The following is a 26,975-nucleotide window of genomic DNA, read 5'->3' as shown; positions in this document are numbered from 1 at the left end:
CTATTTAGATTTTCAGGCTGACCCATGTCTTGGAGCACGGGTGGCAAACAGTCTGTGAATAAGTCACCATATTTCCATCCAACGATAGTAGACACCATTAATGTATTACAGCATGCTTCCTCATGGAACTCATGTGTCCTCTGAATGTCTGTCAATACAGAAAGCCACGTAGCCAGGAATAATAAGCATTGATACTTCATGTTTGTTGTTCCTGTCTTGAAGTAAGATGTAGTTCTTCAAGTTTCCTTCCTACTGTGAAAACTATCACTTCCTTTTATTTATTTGAAATGTGATCCATAATTCTATTTGGTATGTCAGGATTTAGTTGGACATTTTGTCAATATCAGATCCTGTGTCCTATTGTCATTTCATGGCCCTAAAGTTTTTCTGTTTCTCCAGTTTTCTTAGTTTCAGAAAACTGAAGTGGCACACATTTCAGTGTGCGCTTGGATATATAAAACTATTATTAACATTTGGTGTGATAATCATAGGATCCTTGATTATATATTGACTGTGATAATTTTTCTAGGTGCGAACTTTGAGGCATTTGTTTTTATCCAACATTGTAGGCTTTAGATAAAGTAGACATTGACTGATTATCACCAGTTGTTTCTATCAAAAACTATAATTTTTGAAAATGGGTAGTTTTAGGCTAAAGATTGTCCAAGGTTTTTCCACCAGAGTTATTTTAAAAAACTATGTCAACTATAAATCAATTGTTTATAGACAAGTTATTTTTCTTTGTAAAATTAGTAAAATAAGTTGATTAAGTGAATATTTTAAAAGAGATGCCTAGGATAGTGAAAGAAATATTTATCTGAAGATGAACTTTTAGGAATTTTTGAAGTTACTCATTGTTCACAAATCATGTTTCTTCATATTTTCTACATACTTTTCCTTTAGCTGATTATTATTTGAAATTGAAAGAGGCTATCTTAATGTATATAAAATTATTCAATGCCAGGAATATAAATTATTATTGTAAAGATTTCAACCTTACAATACATTTGATAAATTACATGTGTATTTTTATAAGGAAAGGTTGGGAATATTATAAAATACTTGGATTCATTTTGTTATTCTGTTGTTTTATCTACACATTTCAGTTACTTCCAGCCTTCTGCCTCTGTCCTTCTTGCACTAGAAAATATCTACCCTCCTTAAAACACTAAATTAAAAATAAAGTATCTTGCTTTTCTCTATTTAAAAGTCAGGGACAGAAATGTTTTTAATTTCTTTCAAAAGTCAAGTTTAGTAATTAAAACCAACATATAAAATAAAGTATAATTTTACCTTGTTATTTTGTTGATTTTGGAACTTTTTAACAGTAGTTTTGTATGCTTGATTTTCAGAGTGATCTGACAACCTACAAAAAGCAAAAACATAGTATCTTGTTTCGTGGGCTTATCAGCATTAATAATAACTACAGCTCTCTACTATTTTAGTTTTAACATTATGACAAGTGAGAATAGATAGCTTATTTTTGCAGGTGTCTTCTGTTTAGGTTGGAAGAAGTGTGCTTTCAGCATTTCCCCTGTTCTGCCTTTTAGTTGGCTTACTATTTCTTAAGCGGTGGTGTCAGAAGGATTGCAAAACATAGATTTATTTCTCAAGTTCTGAGTTGTGGTTGCTGAGAAACAACTCTATAATAGCATATTGTTCATAAAATTTAAACCACAATAAAATGTCACCTTATTCCAGTTAGAATGGCTATTATCAAAAAGCCAACAAGTGTTGGCAAGGATGTGAAGAGAATATAAATGAGTACAGCCATTATGGAAAACCATCTGTAGGTTCCTAAAAAATGAAAAATAGAACCACCATATGATCCAGCAATTCCACTGCTGGATAGCTATCCAAAGAAAATGAAATCAGTATATCAAAGAGATATCTGCAGTCCCATGTATATTGCAGCAGTATTCATGATACCCAAGATTTGGAGTCAACCTGTGTTCATCAATGGATGAACGGATAAAGAAAATGTGATATATACGTATAATATATGTTATATATAATATAAAATTATATATAGTATAACTCAGTCATAAAAAGGATGAAATCCTGTCATTTGCCACAACATGGATGAACCTGGAAGACATATTAAGTGAAATACGCCAGACACAGAAAGACAAATACTGCAACCTCTCATGTGGAATTTAAAAAGCTGATCTCATAGAAATACAAAATAGAACAGTGGTTACCAGAGATTGGGGAGGAGAGGGAGGAGGGCATAATGGAGAGAGATTGGTCAGTGGGTACAAAGTTACAATGAGGCAGGTAGAATACATTCCAGTGTCCTGTTGCACGGTAGGATGACTATAGCTAATGACATATTATTTCAAAAAGCTAGAAGAGAGGATTTTGAATGTTTTTACTACAAAGAAAGAATAAATGTTTGAGATGAAGAGAATGCTAATTACCCTGATTTGATCATTGTACAATGTATACATGTATTGAAATACCACATTGTACCCCATAAATATGTACAATTGTGTCAGTTAAATTTTTTAAAAACACAAAATACTTTTAGATTTTTTTATATACATAATTTCTGTTAGTGTATATGCATTTTGCATTTTGTGTTTTTACTCTTTGCATTATAAAATGGGAATATTCAGGAGTTATCTTCCTAAATATGTTCCCTTATTAAACCTTTTTCTTTTTCCCAACATCTATTTATTACAATATAAGGGAAAGGGAGAAGGACGGAAAATTCTTTCAGTCCTAGTGCTCAATGGGAAGAAGGCAGAGGATAGAGGAGGAAAAGTATAGTTTAAGGAGGCTGAGGCCAGGTGCGGTGGCTCATACCTATAATACCAGCACTTTGGTAGGCTGAGGTGGGGGGATTGCTTGAGCCCAGGAGTTTGCAACCAGCCTGGACAATGCAGAGTCTCGCTCCGTTGCCCAGGCTGGAGTGCAGTGGTGTGATCTTGGCTCACTGCAACCTCTGCCTCCCAGGTTCAAGCAATTCTCCTGCCTCAGCCACCTGAGTAGCTGGGATTACAGGCACACGCCACTATGCCCAGTTAATTTTTGTGTTTTTAGTAGAGACGGGGTTTCACTATGTTGGCCAGGCTGGTCTTAAACTCCTGACCTCAGGTGATCCACTCACCTTGGCCTCCCAAAGTGCTGGGATTACAGGCGTGAGTCACTACACCTGGCCTGTATTTTTTTTTTTTTTTTTTAAAGAAAGTTGAGTAACAAGTTCCTTGTTCTCTGTCCCATAACCTAAGGGAGCATTTTCGGTTCCTATTTGTCCTGGTTGGGAGATTTCGAGGCTCTGAGAATGCCTGGGAAGGGTCAGGTGCCTGGGATCAGAACTAAGAGACCACAGGTAAGGAGAATATGGAACTAGAAACCTTCCAGAAAAGCTGGCAAGACAAGGAGAATCATACCTCATTATATATTCCAAGCCAACTGAGTTGTGTAAAGTGATTGCTCAAATCATTCATCAGATGAAGTTTGGACTACATTAAACTGGACTAGATTAAATTCCAACCCCCTCCTCCTATGAACCTACCCACTAACCAAACCTACCCACTATTCAGTGGAGAAAGAGCTCAAAAGGAGACTTGGTAACAACTATTGAGAGGGAAAAAACCAACACCTCCTTTTCTCTATTTGAGGAATAGCATGTGAGTGAACCTATGACTTTGTAGTTACAACAAGCACTTTCATATGATTAAAACATCCTCATAAATGTCACTTTGTACCATCGTTACTGAAACTGTCCCCTATATTTAGAAACAATTTTCATTGTTATAAGTAATGTCACAGAGAGCACATTAGGCCTATTAAATTAAAGGACAAAAGTGAAAATGTGACGACCTGAAAAGGAAAAGCCAAAATCTACTGTTAGACTTAGATTTGCATTTTTTGATTCGTATACTGATAATTGTAATAAAAGCCTAACTCATTACACCAGAAAAGACGTTTCAAGTAAGTTCCTAGTGCAACAGAATCTATATATACAACATCTAAAATTGAGGGAAATGTAAAAATGTATGGAGTATCGTTGTAAATATCGTATAGAGAAAAACAGTAGAAGGAAAAATAAAGGTGAAATGTAATCAGAAACAAGTAAGTGAGCAATGGAAACTGCTCTTCGTGCGTCAGTGGTAGTCTTCTCAGGAGGGCACTTGCTCTCGGTATCATTTCCCTGTCTCATCACTTTCAGGTGGGATAACAAAAATGCAGCTAAATTTACAGCTCTTTAGAGAACGCAGTTTTCAAAGTTTCAGCACTTGGTGTTCTCATGGATTTGTGTCTGAGTTTAGGTTTAAGTGCCAGGTAGGGAATCTGAGTTTTTCCCTACAGGGCTGCCCTTTGTTGACAGAAACAGCTCCAATAATGCTAGTAGTTGAGTGGCTTACACTGAGGGGCATCTAACTTATTCCTTCCCCCAAACCATGAATTTATTCCTGTTATTCCCATTAGATAGATGAGAAATGTGAAGCTTAAGGTCAGGGGGTGGGGAAGTGGCTTAAAGTCATACCTAGTTAGAGGCAGAGCCTTACATTCGGGCGTAACTTTAAAGCCTCTAATTTTAACCAGTCTCTAATCTATGGTTGACTGGGTTTTAATTGGTCAGCTAATCCTTATATAAATAAATTTCATCACATAAATAATGGCATCTTGGGAGGAACTGAAATAACTGATGGGAGGAGGAGCAGGTCACGCGTACAAGGGACTCTCAGAGCACTGCCGTGGTCCTGTTTCTTCACTGAGAGTCTGATTGAAGCAGCTCATGGGGCAACAGGGGTTTGTCCTCATGCTGAGCATATCAGGGGTTAATACTTAACATTTAAAAAGGAATATTCACGAAGTTGAAAAGGGCAAAATTGGGGTGATACGGGAGTTTCTCTCTTCTTCCTGAAGAAATTGCACATCTTACCCTCGCTCCCTCCCTTTCTCCCTATCCCTTGTCCTCTCATTTATCCCTCTCCTTCGCCCTATCTATCCCTCATCCTCTCAGCAGGGTGCCTGGCACATGGTGCTCATTCCGTTAGTCTAAGGAGCGTCAGTTTTCCAATGTATTTGAATCCCTCAAGTCCATATCATGCCCCAGAGACAGGCACAGGTGGAGGAAGTGGAGCACCACCAACCTTTTCAAGAGATGTTTATTTCTAGATCACCTGATGCCTTGCTTTATTGATCTCATGTATGACAACCTAGAATTACAATGATCTTTCTCGTTAAAGAGAAATGCTTAAAATTACAAATTGTACAGCCATCTAAAATAACAACTAAGGCTGATTAAAATAAAAACGGAATACATTCCCGTTCACAAAAGCCACATGCAACTCTCTTCTTATTCACTTTAATCCACCCTTATTCATTGGCCCTTTCTTCCCACTCCTCAACCTTTCTTTGAAATTGCGCACATTGGCTGCTCTGAATGTAGTGAGTTCTCTCAGTTGATTGTTTACACTCAATTGCAGATGGGAATGCTTGTTCTATTTCCTTCCCTCTTCTTACTATTGCACTAGACCAGCCTAAAAAAAATGTACACAAGTGATACATTAACATATTCTCATCATTAAAAAACCCAGACCTCAATTTCTCTCCATTCCATTGTTAACTGGAATGATAGCTGTGTATCTGTTCTACATTTTTGCTATGAATTTACTTACATGTTAGATCGAATCATACAAAACAGCCAATATTTGATGATTTGTGACAAAATGGCAATGCCATAGGGTCAAACCTAATATACTTAACGTACAGTATTGTTATTAATTTAGTACATGTACAGGATCTTTTATGCTGCAATTTGCTTCTCATTTACTGATATGTTGTTTTTCCCCTCTATGGAAGCTCCATTAGAGTTGTATGTTTTATTTGCCTTTAGCTGCTGTTTCATAGTAATGTACTGTATTCTAGATGAACCATTTCCCTATGGATGGGCTATACAATTGTTTCACAATTCAAAGCAGTAATGCTGTGAACATTTTTGTAAGCGTATCTGGGTGCACAGGTGCAACTCTTCCTGTAGAAATAATTATCTAAAAGTAGAGTACCTGAGTAAAATTTAAAATTTTATAATGACAAATTTATTTTGAAAAATGGCTTTTCCAATCTGTACGTCCATCAACAATGCTTGATGGAACTAGCTTTCCTCCATATTCCCACACTGAGTATCATCAGTCTTCTTTTGCCAAGTTATTGCTTTTGGATTTCCCTGATTATTGTGAGATTCACTCTGGTTTGTATTTTACTGGTCATATGGATTTCTTCTACGAATTGCACCTATTGTTGCTCATTTTAATATTAGGATGTTTGTCTTTATTAATACATGTGGATGCTCATCCTTTGTCTGTAGTACACGTGGCATAACATAGAAACTTTCCCGCTCCCTTTTTGTTCTGTTCATAAGGCCACCTTCGTAACACTCTAAATTCTGGTTCCTGAATAGAGAGCCGTTTGTATCTTGCCTCCTTTTCCTCCTTCTAAAAAGCTTCTCTTAACCTTTCTGTCTGGAAATGAAGGAATGACTAAACATATCATAACACATCGAGAGAATGGACAGTTATGTAATCACCAGAAATGATGCTACAAAAAATATTTCATGATATGGAGAAACATTCTAAGTTAAAATAAAAAAAAGAGAGACTATCAGACAAGAAATTCAGATTCTATTGTGCTTTAGAAAATTACATATAAATCAATTTTATATAAACATAAACACCAAAAGATAACAATTAATGTGTTGAATTAACTGTTTTTCAATTTTATATAAACATGAATGCCAAAAGATAATGTGTTGAATTAACAGGATTTTTATTTTTTTCTCATAATTTTCTACATTTCCCAGCTTTCTTATGATGAAAGCTATTATGTTTGCTATCAGGGGAAAGATCAAATTTTATGCACAAATACATCCCCAGTTAAGGTAGTAGAGCAAGTATTCCATCTTTTAAAGCTGCTAACAGGTTCTTTCTTTCTTCCCTATTTGTCTTAATGGAACATTGCCGGGAAGCCTAGAGCAGGGTTCTCAAAGAGGGGTCCTAGGACCAGCAGCATCAGTCTTCCCTGAGCCCCACCCAGACCTACTGAATCAGAAACAGGGCATAGCAGGGTGGAGCCCTGTTGTTTTAACAGGCCCTTTTCTGGGTGATTCTGATGCTCACTAAAGTTTAAAAACCATGGATTGAAAAGATCATATGAATTTACTCTAATGATGGGTTTCTCAGAAGTGTGAGTAATGAGTTCTTGGGTCTGTGAGTTAGCGTGCTTGACCCACCTGCATGGAGCTCCCTTTCCCTGGAGGGCCTCACACTCCTTTGTGCCAGGGCCACAGAGGCCAGGGTTTAGACCGTCCAGGCCCCCCTGGCTCTCATAGCCTGGTTTGCAGCGACACTCCGCTTCCTCAGTCCACTCGCTCTTTACACACTGGGCAAATTCGCCGCAGGCCAGGAACTTGCAGGGATCTGCTTGATCAGCTGTAAAAAATGGGGCAGATTTTAACGAATGTATGAATATCTAAGCAGCAGAACTGGGAGCAGTCAAAGGCAAGAGACCAAATACATTTGATATCACCTCATTTTGGAGTCGGTTGCACAGTTGGAGGGAAAAGAAACGGGAGGGAAAAGAGAACCACACTGCGTATCTTAGAAAAATGAATTTGTAGATACAAGTGGTATTATATTTAGCTCCAAATATAATTATTTACAACCTTTAGCATGCATCAGAATCATCCGGAGGCCTTGTTAAAATGGAATCCCGAGCCCCACACTCCGAGTTCCTGCACAGGTGGCGTGGAATGAGGACTGAGAAGTTCTGGTTCTAAAACAGTTCCAGGTGATGCTGATGCATCTGGTCTGGGGAGCACATTTTGAAAACCACTGCGTTAGAGAATTAGGGATGTTTTGTTACTTAGCGTTTTTTTTTTTTTTAGTTTTTAAGTAAGCATTTATAAAGCAGTAAAGTCATTTATGTGAACAGTTTTGAGAACTCAGGATGGTTTCCTGATTTTAAAAATAAATTTCTCTTACTCTCTTGCTAAGGCCCTAATGTTAGAGAGTCATTCTTTTGGATTATTTCTTCCTTATTAAAATTTAGATTCTCTTCTTTCTTGTCATTAGTTGTTCTATTTTACTCTACTTCTAATTCTATAGGGTTGTCTCCAGTTCCTTGGAAAGTGGATTAGAAATCAAGAGAATCTCAGATATTTAGCTCTGGAAGGCCAGTGGCCCCTGTCTGCCTTTCCTTATCCTTATAGAGCTGAGCACTTTGAGCTCTCCATAGAGAAGCAACTGGCTGGAGTCCCCAAGAGCCGATGGCAGAAGCAGAACAGGTCTCTTGTCATCAGACCGTAGTTGTTTCTGATCTGGAAGTTTTCCTGTTTAATCACAGCAGCCATTTACTTTTCAGTTTATTCTTTCACCAAACACCTATTATGTGCAAAGAATTAGAGAACAAGCAACAGTAAAGCCATTCTTCCAAGAAATTTAGGAGAAGTAATGGATACAGAAAACTCTACACAAGAAACCCAATATCTTATCCAGCACAGAACTTTATTTTATTTTATTTTTTGAGAATAGAGTTTTACTCTGTCACCCAGGCTAGGGTGCAGTGGCACAATCTTGGCTTAATGCAATCTTTGTCTAACAGATTCAAGTGATTCTCCTGCCCCAGCCTCCCAAGTAGCTGGGATTACAGGTACCTACCACCATGCCCAGCTAATTTTTGTATTTTTAGTAAAGATGGGGTTTTGCCAGGCTGGTCTGGAACTCTTGACCTCAGGTGATCCGCCCACCTCAGCCTCCCAAAGTGCTGGGATTACAGGCATGAGCCACCGCACCTGGCCACCAGCACAGAGCTTTAAATAAGCTCTCAGGAAGATACGTTTGAAGAAGAGAGCATCATGGAGGAGATTGCTTTGAAGTGAGTAGAGTGTGTTGCATTTTTCCATACAAAGACTAGGAAAGGCATTCCAACTGAAGGCAGCAGCAGGAGCAGAGCCACAGAACCGGGAAAGCAACAGAAATGGGAAGAGAGAGTAGAGGGAACTCAGGAAGGAGCAGAGGCTTGTGGATGAAAAGGAAGAGAACTAAGACTGGAAAGGTAAGTTAAGACCAGTATCTAAATGCAGTGCTAAGGAATCTGGACTTTACAGGCAGGTAGGAGCTATGGAGGATGTTTGAGCAAGGGAAGGGTATGATTAGAATTATACTTTATAGTAGAACTTAAAATTTTTAGAATTAGGATGACCAGATACAATCGGGTCCAATATTTCCCAAGTGGGAACATTTGCTGTGCTCTAAATCAGCAGGATTTGATAAGTTTTATACTAAAAAGAAGTTCAGTGACTAAATAAGGTTTTTAAAATGCCATGTGAAATAAATCTAATTTTCTTTTGTCTTGCTCTTTCTTCTTTCAACCCCAACCCCTTCTCTTTTTACTTTTAAGCTTCTTAGGGTCGTTAATAAGCTAATGTCTATTGTGAATCTTTGAGCTGAGAATGTATTCAGCTGCTTTGCCAAATTGACCACAGTAACTCTGTGTAGGGATAGGTAGAGGCGAGAACTTCAGTGGTAGAAAGGCGTTAAAGTGAGGGAGATTCGTGCGACGAGCCCAAATGTTTGGGCAAGAGCAGGTCCTTGAAAACATGCTTTTGAATTTGCCATCAAGGTAGACCTGCCAAGTCTTTCTGTGAAGCTGTATTTCTCTGAAGCTTGTGGGTCCCTTATGGACACTAAAACCGGCTTTACCTTCCTCACAGTCCCTAAAGCTGGTCATGTTTAGGGATCCTTATCACTGATTAGGAAATAACTCAAATTCACATTGACAACCCAGGTGATTCACATCTAGGACTTGATTTAGTAAATAACAGCTGTCAGCAACTTTACACTCAGGACTGTGGCCTTGGAAATAGAAGCTGGGAGAAAGTAGTCAGAGGTTCCATTTCCTTCTCTCTGCAGTGGAGAAATAGATTTAACTTGGAAAGCTGACTGAGTGTACAGAGTCTGTCCTTCTAGAGTAACAGGAGATGTAGGATAACCAAAAGAGTTTCTTCATGAAAATAAATATTTATATTTTACTGTAATTTCCTTCAACGCAGCCAGGAATGATTTGTGCATTAGTAAAGCGCATAGTAGGCAACAATGGAAAAACAGATTTATCCAAATCTGGGGGCCCTGAATTGGGTATAATTGAAGAACAAATTCGACCAGTTTATAAATTGCTTGCTTTCCCCATGTTATTTATTCAGGACCAGTCTACAGAGAAGAAGTAGGAAATTTTAAATCGCCAAGCTTAGGTTTTGCTTGCTGTGTATTTCTTCATGGGTACAAGACGGCTAAGACAACCTTCACTCATTCAACGAATATTGACTTAGCCTTTCAAAACCTTCAGCTCTAAGAATTTCAGACCAGCTGATTGTTTTAATGTTCATTTTTATCAAGGTATAAAATAAAATTTTACATTTCAGGTAGAATTTTTAGAGTTAGAAGGCATTTTAGAGACCTTCTTGACTAATTTGTTCACTTTACAGATAAGGGAGCTGAGAGTCAGTGATGCTGCCAAGGGCATATCTGTGCTGAAGTCCTCTGATCTCACTGCCCTCCCTTTGTGGACTGTGTAAGAAGTTCCAGGGAAAGGCACAGCCCCAAGGGGGAGCTATTGGACCACTTTGCTAATATATTGGTCCACTTTGCTAATATGACAAGTGAAGGCAATTAGAATTAGAGTCAAAATGCGAGACTTTATAACAGTAATTTGTAAAGCAGCTCACACTGCTTCCACTCTTACTATCTTAAAAATATTTTCCCTAGGTATTTTGATGACCCTCTTTACTTCGTCATTTTTCAAGGTACACCTAAAACTTTAGGCTTTGGGCAAAGACTGAGAACTGGATGTGCGCTGATTCTCGGGAGGAAGAGCCATGGAAGGGATAGGAAAGATTGGCTCTGTGTAGATGAATGAAAGTTTAAATAGTACAACTTTTGTAAGCAAAATTTTCCCTATGTTTTCACTTTCTTTAGTTGCCATATCCTAAAGCAGCCTCTCATTGTTTTCCTTAGAATAATGAACTTATTCGTGGGTAGGCCATACCGATAGTTATCTCTTCCTTTATTTTTTTTTTGAAGTGGAGACCCCCTCCACACCTCTCTTTGCCCAGGCTGGAGTGCAATGTTGCCATCTCTGCTCACTGCAACCTCCACCTCCTGGGTTAAAGTGATTCTCCTACCTCAGCCTCCTGAGTAGCTGGGACTACAGGTACCTACTACCATGTCACGCTAATTTTTGTATTTTTAGTAGAGATGGGTTTCACCATGTTGGCCAGGCTGGTATCAAACTTCTGACCTCAGGTGATCCTCCCACATTGGCCCTCAAAAGCGCTGGGATTACAGGCATAAGCTACCATGCCTGGTCTCTTGTCTCTTCCTTAATACATCCCAGATCATGTGTACAAGACAAATTAGTTTCAACTTCCTACTCTTTGCTATTGATTTGATCAATAATAATAATCTCTTTGCTATGCTGCAACAACTGAAAATGTTCTGCTCTGAACATGGTCAAAAGCTTTGAAAGAAGGAGGCAAAGAGACTTGAGATCAATAGTAGGTTAGGGAGAAAAAAGTAGATGCTGTTGTCTAGAAGAATATTTTCAAGTCATGGTCAAATTGTGTGTGGGTCTAAGGACGTGAAATCTTCATGACTGGTATGTAGACGAATTGGTCTATAATTGCCTTTGCTGGCTGGATTTGTTTAAGTTCCCTTCAAGCCATTTATTTTTATGGTTGACACTACAGAGAGAATTCACCATGATCCTATACCACATTCAATACATACGTAGTATGGTTTGGGGCATCCTCTGGGCTTACTATAATTGCTTGCTAGCAAAATGACTTAGTTTTCTATTTTTAAGCCATGAGGATAGCTCTTTTGCACAGCAAATTTGACAGTCTCTCCATAGAGGCAGTCCAGGGCACTTGACCTCAGCAAGCTGAGCAGTGTCAGTGGCTGCTCCTTAGCAGTTGGTGGGAAGGTCCAGGTCTAGCTTGGCATGCAGAGGTCTGGGTCTAGTCTACTAGCACCCCAGTAGATTCTGGCTATAGTCAGAAGAGCTATGTCATTGCATTTTAGGCCTTGTCCCTGGAGTGTCCCCAGAGTGTCCCTGGGGATCATGACCTTGAACCTCCAGCTTCAGTGGAAAGGGCAGTTATTTATATAAACAGGGAGCTCACACTTATTGAGGGCCATTATGTGTTTGGCACCGTCCCGGGCACTTCGCTTTTAACATGTGTCTTCAATAATATTCACAGCAGCCTCTCAAATCCATATGGATATTGCTGACATCATGTTCATTGGCGAGAAAACTGAAGCTCGTTTTAGTTAGTGAGTATGATCCAAGATTAACATTCCTATCTGTCTGTTTACAATGTTTGGCTTTTTAAATCATTCTAGAGGTTTTCAAATATGGGGTTTCCAGGAGACACCTCAGGACTGCAAGGGGCTCATAAGGGATGAGGGAAAGAGAGTGAGAGCCCCCTTCCACACCTGCATTTCCATCCAACTGGCAGATGTATCAGACTTCTATGAATGCTTTCCTTTGAATAAAGGCTCCCCTAAACAAACAAAAGCTCAAATCCATTGTCTGCTCCACCCTCTCATGAGGCAGAATGTTTCTTGTAGAAAGTACAGTCTGACACTACAGTGGCTCCATTTTTTCCCCCCGTTTAAAATATGACAGCAATGAACATGGCTTGAAATAAGTAAGCTGCCATGTAGGGCTTGGAAATATTTGTATCATTCAGAGATTTACAGTGTAAGCCCACTGGATGTAACAGTTTCTCCCTGGATTTGCTTATATAATGTCTTCTGTGTGCATTTCAAAGGTACTCAGAAGCAATCCCAGTTGGTGACTGAGGAAGTTTGTTTCCCAGCTCTCCATCGTGTGATCAAAAAGCATTTAAATGAATGTCCCCTGCCTGCAGGGAAGACCTTGAGGCATTTTAAAGTTAAAAACATCATGGTCCTTGTTATTAAAAAGTTTATAAATTCATGGAGATCATAGGTCCCTGGGGGTCCAAGACTTCCTGTTTTTCAAGCCTCTTGTTTCTGGTCCCAAATGCACTCGTGTTTGTCAGGCCTGAAAATAGGCTTTCCCTGGTTGCCCGACTTCAGAGGGTCCGGCAATAGGAAAGCCTGTTTTCAGGCCTGACAAACACTCCCTTTTCTCCAATTCAAGATCGTGCAGTCGGCGACCGCTCCCCCCAGCCCCGCTCTGCCCCTCAACCTTGTCCTGCTCTTGCCGCATGTCCTACTGGGTGTATACTGAGTGCTTTTATCTCCCTAACCTTTTTCATTTCATCATCTCCTTCTTTTGCGCTGTCCCGTCTTACTCACATGTTAGACAGAAAGAGATACATGTCTTTGGATTGGATCCCGACCAAGGGCAAGCAAGGTTTCGGCTCAGGTTGCCTGTAAAATTCAGGCTTCCCCTGGACTGGCCGGGCTGAGGCTGGGTCTCTTTCGTGGACATTTTTTCAACGCGATAAAACCTATTTCTCGCTAGATGGCGCTCAATAGCAAAAGAAGCCAGAGTGAACTTCGGGAAAGACATTTTAAGCACCCCAGCTGATTTCTGACTTCTTAAAAACCACTGCGCCTTGCGCGTTGGAGGAGGGAAGCGAGGTCTGCAAGGAATTCACGCGGTAGCAGGAGCAGCTCCAGGGGGCCGCTGCTAGAGCCATTATTACTCCGTGATTACAGCGCAGATCGGGCCTGCCCGGCGTGGGTAATGTGGTGGAAACTCCTGGCTCATCTTTTCCCGCTTCAAAAAGGCAGAGCTACGACTCTAGAGTCCAGAGGCAGGCGGACCCGTCGCTTCCCGCGCTGCCACGCCCTGGCGCCCAGCGTGACTAAGCTTCACGCCTGAACAAAGTGACACATTTTGGTTGTGTAGGCGCGGGGGGGGGGCACCCCGGGGGCACCCCGCCACCCGCGCGCTCCTTCTGGCTGCCGCAGGCAACTGCGAGGCCGCCTCGCCCTCCCCTTCCCCACTTATCACCAAGGCTTTGTGGTCATGTTTTGTTCTTGGTGAGGAGGCGAAAGTGTCGTTCATTCCTTTGCCTGGGACATCGCATCGCAATCAATAGCAATCTGCAGGAGGCACAGCCTGAGTGCCCGCCATGCTTTTAGGAGCCCATGAAAATGTTTTCTTTAAAATCAGAATGAAAACATTAATACAGGCCGGGCGCGGTGGCTCAAGCCTGTAATCCCAGCACTTTGGGAGGCCGAGGCGGGTGGATCACGAGGTCAAGAGATCGAGACCATCCTGGTCAACATGGTGAAACCCTGTCTCTACTAAAAATACAAAAAATTAGCTGGGCATGGTGGTGCGTGCCTGTAATCCCAGCTACTCAGGAGGCTGAGGCAGGAGAATTGCCTGAATCCAGGAGGCGGAGGTTGCGGTGAGCCGAGATCGCGCCATTGCATTCCAGCCTGGGTAACAAGAGCGAAGCTCCGTCTCAAAAAAAAAAAAAAAGAAAACATTAATACAACCCACACTGGATGATATTCACTTTTGTACACACGAAGTTAAGGTATAATTTAAATATTCTTGATTAATATTAATATTCTTTATCAATAGTCACGAAGGCAAAGGGCCTGGAGCCCAGGAAGTCTTAATGAGGCCCTGGTAGTCTGACAGTTCTCTTCTCAAGGCGTGAATATCACTTTTACATAGTGCTTGGGGCTTGGCAATTAGTAATTTGAATGTCTCTGCACTGAGGTTTCGTCTGAGATGTAACACAGGGACCTCACAGCTTCCACCAAATCCTGAGGAGGTTGTGGGGTGATTATGCCTTCAGAGGGAATGGACCTGCTCATCTGTTCTACCAATGAAGGAACCTCGGGAGAGTGCCCCAGGAGGGGAGGCCTGATCCGTAGAAATTGTCTGTGGTCTTGGGAACAGAGGTTAGCATCTCTGGCTCTCACTTTTCTCTTCCATAAAACGGAGTGTTTAAATCAAGAGATCGCTAATCTCCCTCGAACTCAAATATACATCTTCCATTCTGCGTGTTCTACAGGCAATGGAGGTGGTTCATGATACCTCCAGAAATGCAGATATAATTCAGCGATTCAAAGAAATCTTAAAATATATATGTTTAAGTTATTGTTGATTGCTTCATTATTTTATTGTTATAAAATGTTTGGCTTATGGCTTATTTCTGAAAAGTAGATTAGAATGAGAATATTCAATGATAAACAGCACATAGCACAGCACCATGCACGTGTTTGGAGCTTAATACACATTTGTAGAATTAAGATAACAGGAGTTCTTTCCAGTTTAAAGGGGCAGGTAAATGTAATAGACATTAGGTTTCATTTCAGTTCTCCACCACTCTCAAGAACCACCACCACCACTAATTATAGTAGGTTCTCAATAATCCTTTTTTTGTGTGAGTGGTATGTAACTACCCTCACACACCTTGCCCTGGATGTGAACTTGAAGAACGGTCTCAGCTTTCAGCCGTGTTATCATTATCTGCCAAACAGAGGTGTTCTGGATGGGTTGGTGCTAGGGTGGTGGCCTAAATGTCCCAGGATCAGTGAGTGGAGGGAGGATTCTGGCCTAGGGGGAGCTGGGAGGAGGCCCTGAAGCTGGGCTAAGGCCCAGACTTGTGTGAAGGGGTTTGCATTAAGGGATTGGTGGAACAGCTCCAGGAGCATCTTAAGGAAGCTCCATGTGGTGTTTGGGTGTGGAACGAGGGCACAGACTGAAACCCTAGAGAGAGGTGAAATGTGTCTGGCAGTCCAGCAGGTTTGGGGCCTCTAGTGAAGGCAGATGTCAAACAGAAAATCTGCAATGCTGTGCATCTCAGGAGGCAAAGGACCAGCAGTGTGACCCCAGGAGACAGGGCGAGCGATGTAAGTGATGAGAGGGCACATGAAGAGTGAGCAGGCTGAGGAGAACCACCTGGAAGGAGACTTCCTGTGACTGCTCCAGCTGGGAAGGGACACTCCCAGCAGTACATACAAAGGGGATACTTGGGCACTCAGGACTTTTGTTTCTGAGAGTAAACATTTTTTTTTTTTTTTTTTTTGAATTCTAACACCTGGCCAAAATATGATAAACTTCATTTGGTGAAGTGTAGAAACTAACAGAATTCATTTAGGATTAATTAAACTGAAGTTTGTTGTCACTTTCTCTAAATAAACAACCTTTATAATGCAGTTAGAAGGGCTTATAACATTCCTTTTTGTAAAGAGGTTATTGGGTAGAGTTGAAGATGGCACACAAATCTGGCTTTGAGTTCTAGAGCTGCAGCATTTGGTAATTGTGTGACCAGCAAGAGGCAAATTACTTATACTTCTCTGAAACACAATTTCTGCAACTGTATAGTAGGGGAAAATATATCTATTTTGCATAGCTGTTAAGATTAAAACTTGTGTCAATAGTAAGTATTATTGCCATGAATTAATAGTAATATTATTGTCATTATTGTGAGGAGTGACACATACCACCTTTTCAGAGCAGTTCAGAGTCTTACAAATTATGCATTTTCCAGGGAAAAGAAGCTTGTTGATCTACATTTTTGTGAAAGCATCCTGGATGTCAGACTGCAATTAATTTCAATATTTACCATTTACCAGCCTTGAGGGCTGCCCATTTTTGAGGAGGCTTCTTAGGAATTCAAGGATAGAATAAGTTATATGTGGTTTTGCATTTTTGAAATCTTCAGCCTGCACAACTAACTAGCATAAAAGCCCTACATGCTTCTGAAGAGTTTTCACAGCAGCCTAAATGAAAGACGACTCCAGTTGCTGGAGATGCTGGCAGAATACTGAGCAAGCTGTGATTTATTCAGTTTTTCAGTTGATAAATCACAGAAAGTTCTAACACTGGTTTATACTTTTTATATCACAGGTTCATTTATCCAGGGGTTTTTAAAAAGGTGACTGGCACACCTAAAGCATTAATAACAGCATGTTGCTTCTCCTACATGCCTGCACCTCTGCAGATGTTATTTGGCCTAACAGATTACTAATCCTCATTTAGAGGATGCATCCAGGAGTTCACATGCTGATCTGAATGTGGAATGATATTTACCAAAAACCTATGAGAATTTTCAAATTCTTTCTTCTCTTTAGTTCAAAAGTTGTTGTGGAATAATGTATCACTCTCCCAGCATTGTGACCACAAATTACTTTCTACCCTGACATTAAGCAAATGAAAAGAGAAAGACTTAATTGGAATTTGTTTCAAATTTTACAAATGAAACTAAATAAATTGTCTGGGCATTGCCTGTAAAGATAATAAAATTGGGGCATAGACAAGAAATACTATTCTGGGCTAGACATGGTGGCTCACACCTGTAATCCCAGCACTTTGGGAGGCTGAGGCAGGCGGATCACTTGAGGCCATGAGTTCAAGACCAGCCTGGCCAACATGGTGAAACCTGGTCTCCACTAAAAATAAAAAAATTAGGTGGCCATGGTAGTGCACCCTGTCATCCCAGTTACTTGGGAGGCTGAGACAGAAGAATCACTATAACCTGGGAGGTGGAGGTTGCACTGAGCCGAGATTGCGCCATTGCGCTCCAGCCTTAGTGACAGAGCCAGACTCCATCTCAAAAACAAAACAAACAAACAGAAAACCAAATTCTATTCTGACCAAGACAGTCTTCACCTTCCCCTCAGCTTCACTAAACATTTTTTCCCCCCAAGACAGGGTCTCACTCTGTCACTCAGACTGGAGTGCAGTGGTGCGAGTAGCTGAGACTACAGGCATGTGCCGCCACGCCCAGGTAATTTTTGCTTTTGTGTGTGTAGAGACAGGGGTTTCACCATGTTGCTCAGGCTGGTCTTGAACTCCTTGGCTCAGCAATCCACCTGCCTCACCCTCCCAAAGGGCTGGGATTACAGGCGTGAGCCACCATTCCCGCCTTCTCTAAACTTAGACAAACTTCTTCCACAAGGCTTTCAACCTCCTTTTTCTTAGAGCAGTTAATTTAAAAAACTTGTAATTGCAAATTCTATGTTCCTTTGAGATGTAAATCTTTCAGAAAGCCTCTTACCACATTTACGACTCAGAAATGATACGCTCCAGGGCCTGGGGGCTATCCCTTTGAAATGTAATCCTCAAGGAAGTTAGCAACAGTCTCTGGGTCTCTGTGGAAAGGTAGGAGCCTAACTTTGGAGGGCGCCTTGCTCCAAGTTGTAAAACAAGAGGTAGACAGCCTGTGTCCAGGTTCTCAATTTCCATTTCATTCCCGCCTCACTGAAGTCTGGCCTCTCTGCCCTTGCTATTCCACTAGCTTGCTGTTGTAAAGGGTTCTGACGACCTTTGAACTGCCCACTTACATGCCCTCTACTCTATTCACTCAGAGCTGCTAAAATTATGGGCCTCTCTCTCTTCTGCTCTTCTCTGTTTTGCGGCTTTCTACAACGTCGTCTTCCACCTTGCTGACTGCTATTTCTTGACTTCCTTTACTGTAATTTTTCTATTTCCCCATTAAATGTTGGGGTTACTCAGATTCCCATTTGCAGCTCTTCCTCCCATCCTACGCATTGCCCCTAGCCATTTTTTAAAACCTGTTCTCTGGCTTCATTTGAGGTTTCCCAAATGTGTACTTTCAGCCCCGGTTCTCCCTTGGCCTCCAGACACCTACTTTATAGGTTAGAGGTCAATCTATTTTGTCCATTTCCTTAGAATCAGTTTTCTCTCAAGTATTTTGGAGTCTTTCAAAATATTTAAAGGATCTTATTAATTGTTGCCTTATTTATTGCATTTAAAATTTAAAAAACAAATTAATATATGCACCACCCTTTGCACCTATTTTATATTTTCCTAAGTTTTTCCAAACTTGAAGTATTCTATAAACGATAAACTGTTTTATTTTTATTTTACTTTAGAACACTTTAAGGACTGTCTAGCACTTTTTGAGCTTTCCAAAATTTTATTAAAGTTTAATTTTAAAAGACCAAGACAAGTCATAGGAAACAGAAGAAAAAATAGGACACCAAAGTGGAAGCAAACAGATTTGACAGGCGTTTTTAGACAGCCTGGCTTTAAGTGAACTGGCTCAGGCTGGCTTTCCCTTCCTTCCAACATGAGCTCCCTTCTCTCCCTTCACTCCCTAACTCTGTAAACAAAGCTGTCATCACCGTGGAGTAACTGAAGAACTCTGGTACTCCCAGAAATGTCTGCATCTTCCTCCTGCATCTTCTGGAATAGTACCTCACCCCCTTTCTCTTCCCGGGCCCACCACCAACATACGCCAAGACTCGGCTCAATATCGCTGTCAGTATATGGAGCCTGCCATGATATCCCTTCACCTCTGTAGAATTAATTGCTCTCTTCTCTTCATAAGACTTCTGCTCACATCCTGATTCCAGTATTTTACAGACTCTATTATAACTTTTTGTATATGCTTCCATTTTTCTCACTAGTTTTTCGCTCCTTGGGGGCAGAGATAGGGTCGATTAGTCTTTTGGTCCTCTGGGATATCACAGTGTCTGATTCATGGCAGATAATCCATAAATGTTTACTGCATGTCTGAGTGAACAGGCACCCAAATAATGATTACATTGTCATTTACTTGTCTAACTTTTCTGTAACAGCAAAGATAAAGGCCAGAGAGAGGAATAGGTTTGAGTAATTGTGATGGTTTAAGAAAAATGATCCAATATTTGAAAATAAGGAGAAAAGTTGACTGTATGACCTTCAATGTCATGTTGGAATGTGACAGTCCCACCCAGTAAACAGACCATCTGTGGGCCAGTCCGACCCGCTGCCTGCTTTTGTACAATATGAGAGCTAAGAATGGTTTTTAAATTTTTAAATGGTTAACTTTTAATTAGTTATATAAGTACCTACATAATTTTTGCCTTTTGGATTTCAATGCCTAAAATATTTACTGTTTGGCTTTTTAAGGAAAAGTTTGCTGGGGCATGGAAAGCAGTAACTTTGTTTGACTCACTATTTACTACTGATTATGGTCCAGACATTTTACAACTCTATAAAATTAGAAATTAATGTAGAGAAAATTGATGTTGATTGTAGTTTCTGTTTTATATTTACCAATCTTATTTCATCCTTTGTCCCTTGGCTACCTAAATTCCAATTTCCATCTTCTCTTTAAACCAGCTTTGTCATCGTACTAATTCCCTTATTTCAAAATTAAATAGGACTTTGACATGTGCTAGGTATCTATTTTATGACAATTATGATGTTTACATTTTGAGGGTGATTCTTTGATAAGGGTTAGGGGAGGCAGGGATGGGTAGGGCTGGTGGTTTTGGAGGCTGAGAGGACACTGGGCGTGAGGTGGAAGGACCTTCTCACCCTTCAGTATTGCGGACCACTAGCTCTAATCTATGTCTGCCATGAAGGTGGTCAGGGAAGGGTGAAACAGTAAGAAATCCAGTAACGCAGCTTTGCTATATTTGACTATCCTGGCTGGGAAGACGTTGAAATGATAGGATGCCTTCTCTATTTTCCAAGGATAGATTCTTGAGATTCTCTCCTAGAGACAAAGCTAAGTATTTATTCTTGACATACAGGATTTCCAGCAGCAGCTTTTTTCCCCTCTTGTTAAAGGAGAATTTTCTCAGCAGATTGCACCATCATCATTGAGTTCAAGTAAATACTTGAAAGAGCAAAACCTGAATCAGGGTCATTCCTGTGTTTGTCTAAGTGACCTTCTGTTATCGTCAGGAATTTTGGGCATCAGTGTCTCTTGGGCCTCTCTTACTACATGCTGGAGGATGGGCCCTGTGTTGTATCAGCCCAAGCCTTCCATACCTGAAAATTCCATACCAGCAATAGAGCCAAGAGCTGTGTAAATTGGAATTTGAGTTCTTGTTTTCTAGGAATCTGAAGTAATTATCTTTACTCCGGATCCGGGGTCCTGAGAGACAGCATGATCCGCTGGTTGTACTGGTTGGTTGTACTAGGGACATTTTAATCAGCTCACCTGTCAGTCACCCTGATAGCTTACACTCAAATATACCACCAAAAGGATAAAATCTGGATCGGCCAGTCACACTGAAAAATTAGGAGCAAAATTGCTGTCATATTGCTAGATTTCAAAAAAAGAAGAAAATGATGGAAAATCACTTGCACATTTTCCCTTAATGTGTTTTAAAATTTGGATATGCATTTCTCTTTTAATAATTTTGTATGTATTTCCCCAGACTAAAATTGTACAGGAGTACTGATGCTAGAAACACTTTATTGTAACTGTACATGCTTTTTATAGAACAATATTTAAAATTTCATGTTCACAAAGTTTTATAAGATATGCAGATTCATAGAATTAAGAAGTTAATTAATTGTTTTCAAAAGCAATGGTGGTGAGATTTTTTTGGGGTTTTAGTGCTGTCTCCTCCCTAGATTAGAACAAGGTTTTGAATGGAAAAAGGAGATGTGAGTGAGGGTGGTGTTTGTGAATCTGTGTTTGTGCACCTGACTACCACACACTATGGGGTAGTTACCTCCTCCTCAGCAGCCTCGCCCTCCAATGGTAGCTTGTACTGCTGTGTGCCCTGTATGGCTAGTGGTGCCCTCTGAATATCATATTAAAATTTGATCCCCAGTGCTGGAAGTATGGACCTAATGGGAGGTGTTTGGGTCATAGGGGCAGATCCCTCATGACATGGGTAGATTATGTCCTCCTTGGGAGGGAGGGGTGAGGGAGTTCCTACTCTGTGAGCTCCCACCAGCACTGGTTGTTAAAAAGAGCCTGGCATCTCCCTCTCCTCTGCCTCCTCTCTTACCGTGTAATCTGCACATGCTGGCTCCCCTTTGCCTTTTGCCATGAAACAGCCTCAGGCCATCACCAGAAGCAGATGCTGGCACCTGCGGAAAGATGAGCTAACTCCTTTCTTTACAAATTATCCAGTCTCAGGTATTCCTTTATAGCAATACAAACAGACTAAGACAGCTAGTATTCTGTCTCCCCAGCCCTGGACCTTAGTGGCTGCAGCCAGCTGCTTAGTCCTTGCTATCCCCAGCCATCGAAGGCTGTCTCATTGACCATTCTGGAGGGACTGGAGTTCTTTACATTTATTTCTACTCCTACATTCTCTCTTTTGTTCAGGCTTAACAAAATGAGACTTACAGAAAACTCAGTGCTCTCTTCATTATAAGACCATCCCTTAGTGATGCTCAAGCCCACAGGAGTTCACAGAAGTCTGGGACAAAAGAAACTTGTCCTTAAAAAGTCTTTTGAAATGAAAAAGACATAGTTTTGATTCCAGCATAGTTCTAAGATGTCCCTTTTTCACTACAGCACAAATTCCTTTGGGCAGGGACTGATTTTCATTCATTAACATGTCATGTGGTGGTGGATGAATGCTTATAGTTTTGGATTAAGCATGTAGAAGATGGTCAGTGTCCTGATTGTCAGTCTAGTGCCCACTTCCTGATTACATGGGTGAATCCACCCTTTGCCTTTGGGGAAATAACTAAACCAGAATCCCCAGCTGTGCATGAGGGAGCCCACAGAGTCAGTGACTATTCCCTGTGCCCCCCTCTGTTCCTTGCCCGCTCCTCCCTGCCTGCTGGTACCTTCTTCCTTCCCCTCACTGTTGACTGGAAGGAAAACCTTTGAGGGTAGTTTGGCACAGTGGCTTCTGGCCATGCATATCGTAGCATGTATAGAAGCCAGTTTGAACATTGGAGTTGACCATTTTGATTTACATAGATGAATCCATACAGTTCATTGTTTATTTTGAACTTTATAAAATCCATATTTGACTTTCCACCTTTACCCTTTGATTGAAGCATCACCCTTTGGTTGATGCTTAATGATGTTCCAAGCATCACTTAAGCATCACTATGTCCTAACTGGTGCAATATAGCTAATTTTTGGCAGACCTCTTGTATTGATTTATTATTTTATAAGTTTTCAATGTATTTAAAATTTAGATTTTGTTACTCTCCAGGTATCTGGTAAGGAATAGAGTATGAATTATAAGTTAACCAAAGTACTTAGTGTAACATTCACTGGCTTCTGCAAAGTGACTCCGTTGTAGTTACCATGAGTGGTCATTCAATCATTCAACAGTTTTCATTCAGATTAATTGCTTCTCCTGGCTTTACATGTTAATTTCTTCAAAGGTACTTGAATTGGCGCAGGCTTATTGTTGAACTACCTCTGGAAAGTGAGCAAGTAATTTCCCAGGTTGTCCAGCAGGCACTTTCCCCAGTTTTCCACCATTAAAAGTAAGAATTGGGCATGTACGCCATAGTTCACTGGGTGGCCTGGAGGCATTCTTAGGTAGCTCAGCATATATTGACTTTGCAGGGAGTGAAACTGATGTTAGCACCATCTCATGTTTACCTTTGGCTTCTTGGAAGAAAAGTTGCATGGCAGAACTATTCACACGAAATTAGTGAAAATAATTTCAGTTCCACCCTCTTCACAAATACCTTGTCGTGGTGCTTTTTAGTGTTTTTTCTGGTACCTTATGTAGGTCACAAACTGATAGTCAAGTTAATTATGATAATGTTGCAATAATAACTACTGTTTATTAGGTAACTACAATTTGTCCAGTGCTATGCATTGTAAATATTCTTTCAGTTAGTCCTCACAATGCTACTATCTCCATTTTCTTTTCTTTCTATTATTATTATTATTTTTTTTTTGAGAGGAGTCTCGCTGTGTTGCTCAGGCTGGAGTGCAGTGGGACAATCTCGGCTAACTGTAACCTCTGCCTTCCGAGTTCAAGCAATTCTCCTGCATCAACCTCCCCAGTAGATGGGATTACAGGTGCCTGCTAACATGCCAGGCTAATTTTTGTATTTTTAGTAGAGACAGGGTTTCACCATTTTGGACAGGATGGTCTCAAACTCCTGACCTCAAGTGATCCACCCGCCTCAGCCTCCCAAAGTACTGGGATTACGGGCGTGAGCCACTGCACCCAGCCAGAATTCGTCCTTTTTCCATTTGCAGAAATTGAGTGCTGCAGTTAGCACACAAGATTCATATTTAGGGGTGGGGATCCCCAAGACCATTACTGTGCTGTGCTTGCTTCCAATATCAATAGTTTCCTTTATACAACCACGGCAGTGCATTAACAGCTTCCCACCTCTTTCTAAGGCACTACTGATGTGGCATCTATATTGAGAAGCTGGTCCCCACAGCTGCACAGCTGGGTTCTCCCTTGCCTCAACTTGGCTCCTGACATTGACCTTCTTGTGCTAGTAGATGGGTCCCTAAGTAAGCTGTCAGCTCCCTGAGGGAGGAAGGAGGGGAGGGGATTGTACTATCACCTGTCCAGTGCTTTCCAAGTTCTCCGATACACGTCCTGTTAGCTTAATCAATTGGCTGAAGAAATTAGTCTCCTGATCCTAACTGGCAAAGACTCCTGGTTCCTTCTTAGTTCTGAAGTAGTTTTCAGGGGAAGAGGCAGTGTCTTGCTGGCATTTAGGAAATGTTTGATGTCTTAGGGGATCCACAGGGCTTTTTTAGCTGCTCCTGAAGTAAGTGCTCCCAGGCTCAGTGACTACAGGCAGTCTGTCTTTTTAAGGATCCTGTTTACCAAGGTACTGAGGCAATTTACTTAAAGTTGCTCAAAGCCCTGCCCTATCAAATATAAATGTCTCCTACTGAGCCTTTTTGGTTTGCATTTTGCCCAAGGCCTCTTTCCTCTGCTTTCATTGTTAGTCCACAGAGAGCCAGAGAGGGTGTTAAAGATTCACTTCGTTAATTCATAGCCAATTAGGAAGCTTTGTTTTCAGTTTGACTGGAAGGTAGCTTTGGCAGAAATCGGGAGCCCTCCCTTCCTTGCGCTCCAGGGAATAAAAGATTTCTTTCAATTGGTTAGAAAATAGAATTTTGAAACTAATGTTAAAAACGGTTCCCAATTTGGTCACAGCTGTTTACAATGGTGCACACGCTTTGCTTTATTATCAGAGTAAATGTTTGCTTTCTCTTATGTGGCTTTGGGCTAAGCTCTCATGTCTTTAAAAGTTTTCTCCATGTCTAACTCTTTGCTTTAATCTTCACATGGAAGCTGATTTGGAGTATACAACCAAAAAGCAAGTTAATTTTCTTCTTCTTCCCTTTTTTTGGTGATGGAGAAGTGACTTTCTCCAAGTTTGAATTTCTATCTGATGATTATTTTTCTTTCCTTAGAATGCCGTCTCTGCTTCACCCTGAATTACGTGATGAAGAAGCTATTCTGATAATGAATTGTGACTGAAAGTTTGCTTAGGTAGGAAGCCCCTGGTTGTTGCAGAGCACTGGTAAAGTGTGTTTGACTTCTAGTAAATGGAAATTAGCTTGGCTGACGGCTACATTAAAAAAATCTCTTAAACACAGCAAAAGTTTTGTTCTAAGGGGAAATTAGAGCTCTCCGATTGTGCAACAAGAGATGTGTTTGTTCATTGCTTTTTGATACAGGAAAATGTGAACTCGCATGTCTTTGGACTCTACCTTTCTAATGATGTGCTCCATAGCTTCCAAAAGGTTCTTTAATGTAGTGTCATTTCAGTTTGATTTTGTGGCCTGAAGGTTGAAATGTGTGCTTAAAAACAGAACAAAATAAAACAAAATGAATGAAACATCCCCGTCACTTTCTGGGTTGGATTCTTTTACCTGGTTCAATGTTGAGAGAGTAGCTGTCTATTTCCAGATCGAGCTGTTGGGCAGCAGCAGAACGAAAATCCTCTAAGACCCCATGCACGGCCTTGGTGAGATTATACGGCACTGACTTAGCAAACTTCATTTTGCTATTCACAATCACACTCCCGTTTCTGAAGTTAAGTATTTCAAGTTGCTTAAATCCTGTAAGATTGGATCGTAGATATGGAACCAGCTGCAAAATAAAAGATGGTTTACTCTTAACTGCGTTCTAAGTGCTCAGCTGGTGCTAATTCCGCTTATACGCACTTTTCATTAACTGAGGCATATATTTTAGTTCCTTTTTTATTGTTTTGATTTTTGTTTTTGGATTTAATGTGAGACCAGAACACCACTACTTACTGGTTGATTTGCAGTGATTATGTTCCATATTTCCACCTTTCTATCTGTGTATTGAGATGGATGGGCTGTGATTTTTTTTTTTTTTTCGTGGTGAATTGTGAGACCAGATGTTTTTTAAAAACCTGAGCCAATGCTATTGGCAAAGCAGGAATGCCAAGTTCAGTTATTTAAAAAAATCCAAGTAAATAAAAACATGTTCCAAACTGAGCTCAGGAGTGGACTGACCTGTGTCTATGTAAATGGGACATCTATTTGGATGCATCCAATTTGAAATGACCTATTAAAATAAACAACAGCTTACACGTCAGCATGTCTCTCCATGCAGTAAATGTTTCCCAGCCAACACAAGTGTGGTGCAGTGGAAAAAGCAGAAAACTGGCAGTCAGGAGACTTGGGTGCCAATCCTAGAGCTGTTCCTAACTAGCTGTGTGACGTTCATCAAGTCCTGTAACCACTGTGTTGCACCTCAGTGCCCTTATCTGAATTGTGAGGAAGAACAAAAGGCGGTTCCCTAGGGAGCCCTTTCCAAACTATAATCTTAAAAGGGCCAGGTGCGGTGGCTCACACCTGTGATCCCAGCACTTTAGGAGGCTGAGAGAGGCAGGAGTTTGAGACCAGCCTGACCAACATGATGAAACCCCGTCTCTACTAAAAATATAAAAATTAGCTGGGCATGGTGGCGTGTGCTTGTAATCCCACCTACTCAGGAGGCTGAGGCAGGAGAATCACTTGAACTTGGAAGGTGAAGGTTGCAGTGAGCTGAGATCGCGCCACTGCACTCCAGCCTGGGTGACAGAACAAGACGTCTTGAAGCAAAAAACATAAAAACAACAAAACAAAGCCTCAAAAGTATGCCATACTAAAAAAGGGAGGCATGAATAATCTACACTTTGTTTAGCATATCATCAAGAAATAACCATAAAAATAGGCAACCAGCAGCCCTCAGGGGCTGCTCTGTGTATGGGGTAGCCATTCTTTTATTGCTTTGCTTTCTTAATAAACTTGCTTTCACTTTGCACTGTGGACTTGC

The 26,975-nt window shown here is 40.8% G+C and overlaps 1 protein-coding gene across 2 annotated transcripts in view; it reads right to left on the bottom strand.

Moving 5' to 3' along the window:
- Window positions 1-26,975, bottom strand: part of IMPG1 (interphotoreceptor matrix proteoglycan 1) — a 147,202-nt gene that overhangs the window by 1,304 nt on the left and 118,923 nt on the right. For both annotated transcript variants that reach the window (XM_032275469.1, XM_032275468.1), the window contains 3 exons: window positions 25,559-25,778; window positions 7,244-7,442; window positions 1,294-1,366 (listed from right to left, as the gene is read on the bottom strand). In XM_032275469.1, the coding sequence (XP_032131360.1) occupies window positions 1,294-1,366; window positions 7,244-7,442; window positions 25,559-25,778 (492 nt within the window). The remainder of the gene's footprint in view (window positions 1-1,293; window positions 1,367-7,243; window positions 7,443-25,558; window positions 25,779-26,975) is intronic.

The sequence above is a fragment of the Sapajus apella genome, unplaced genomic scaffold, assembly GCF_009761245.1.
Source record: "Sapajus apella isolate SASKATOON/1434 unplaced genomic scaffold, GSC_monkey_1.0 scaffold6, whole genome shotgun sequence".
NCBI lineage: Eukaryota > Metazoa > Chordata > Mammalia > Primates > Cebidae > Sapajus > Sapajus apella.
The sequence above is the reverse complement of the archived record's forward strand: the minus strand, read 5'-3'. Positions and strand labels throughout refer to the sequence as shown.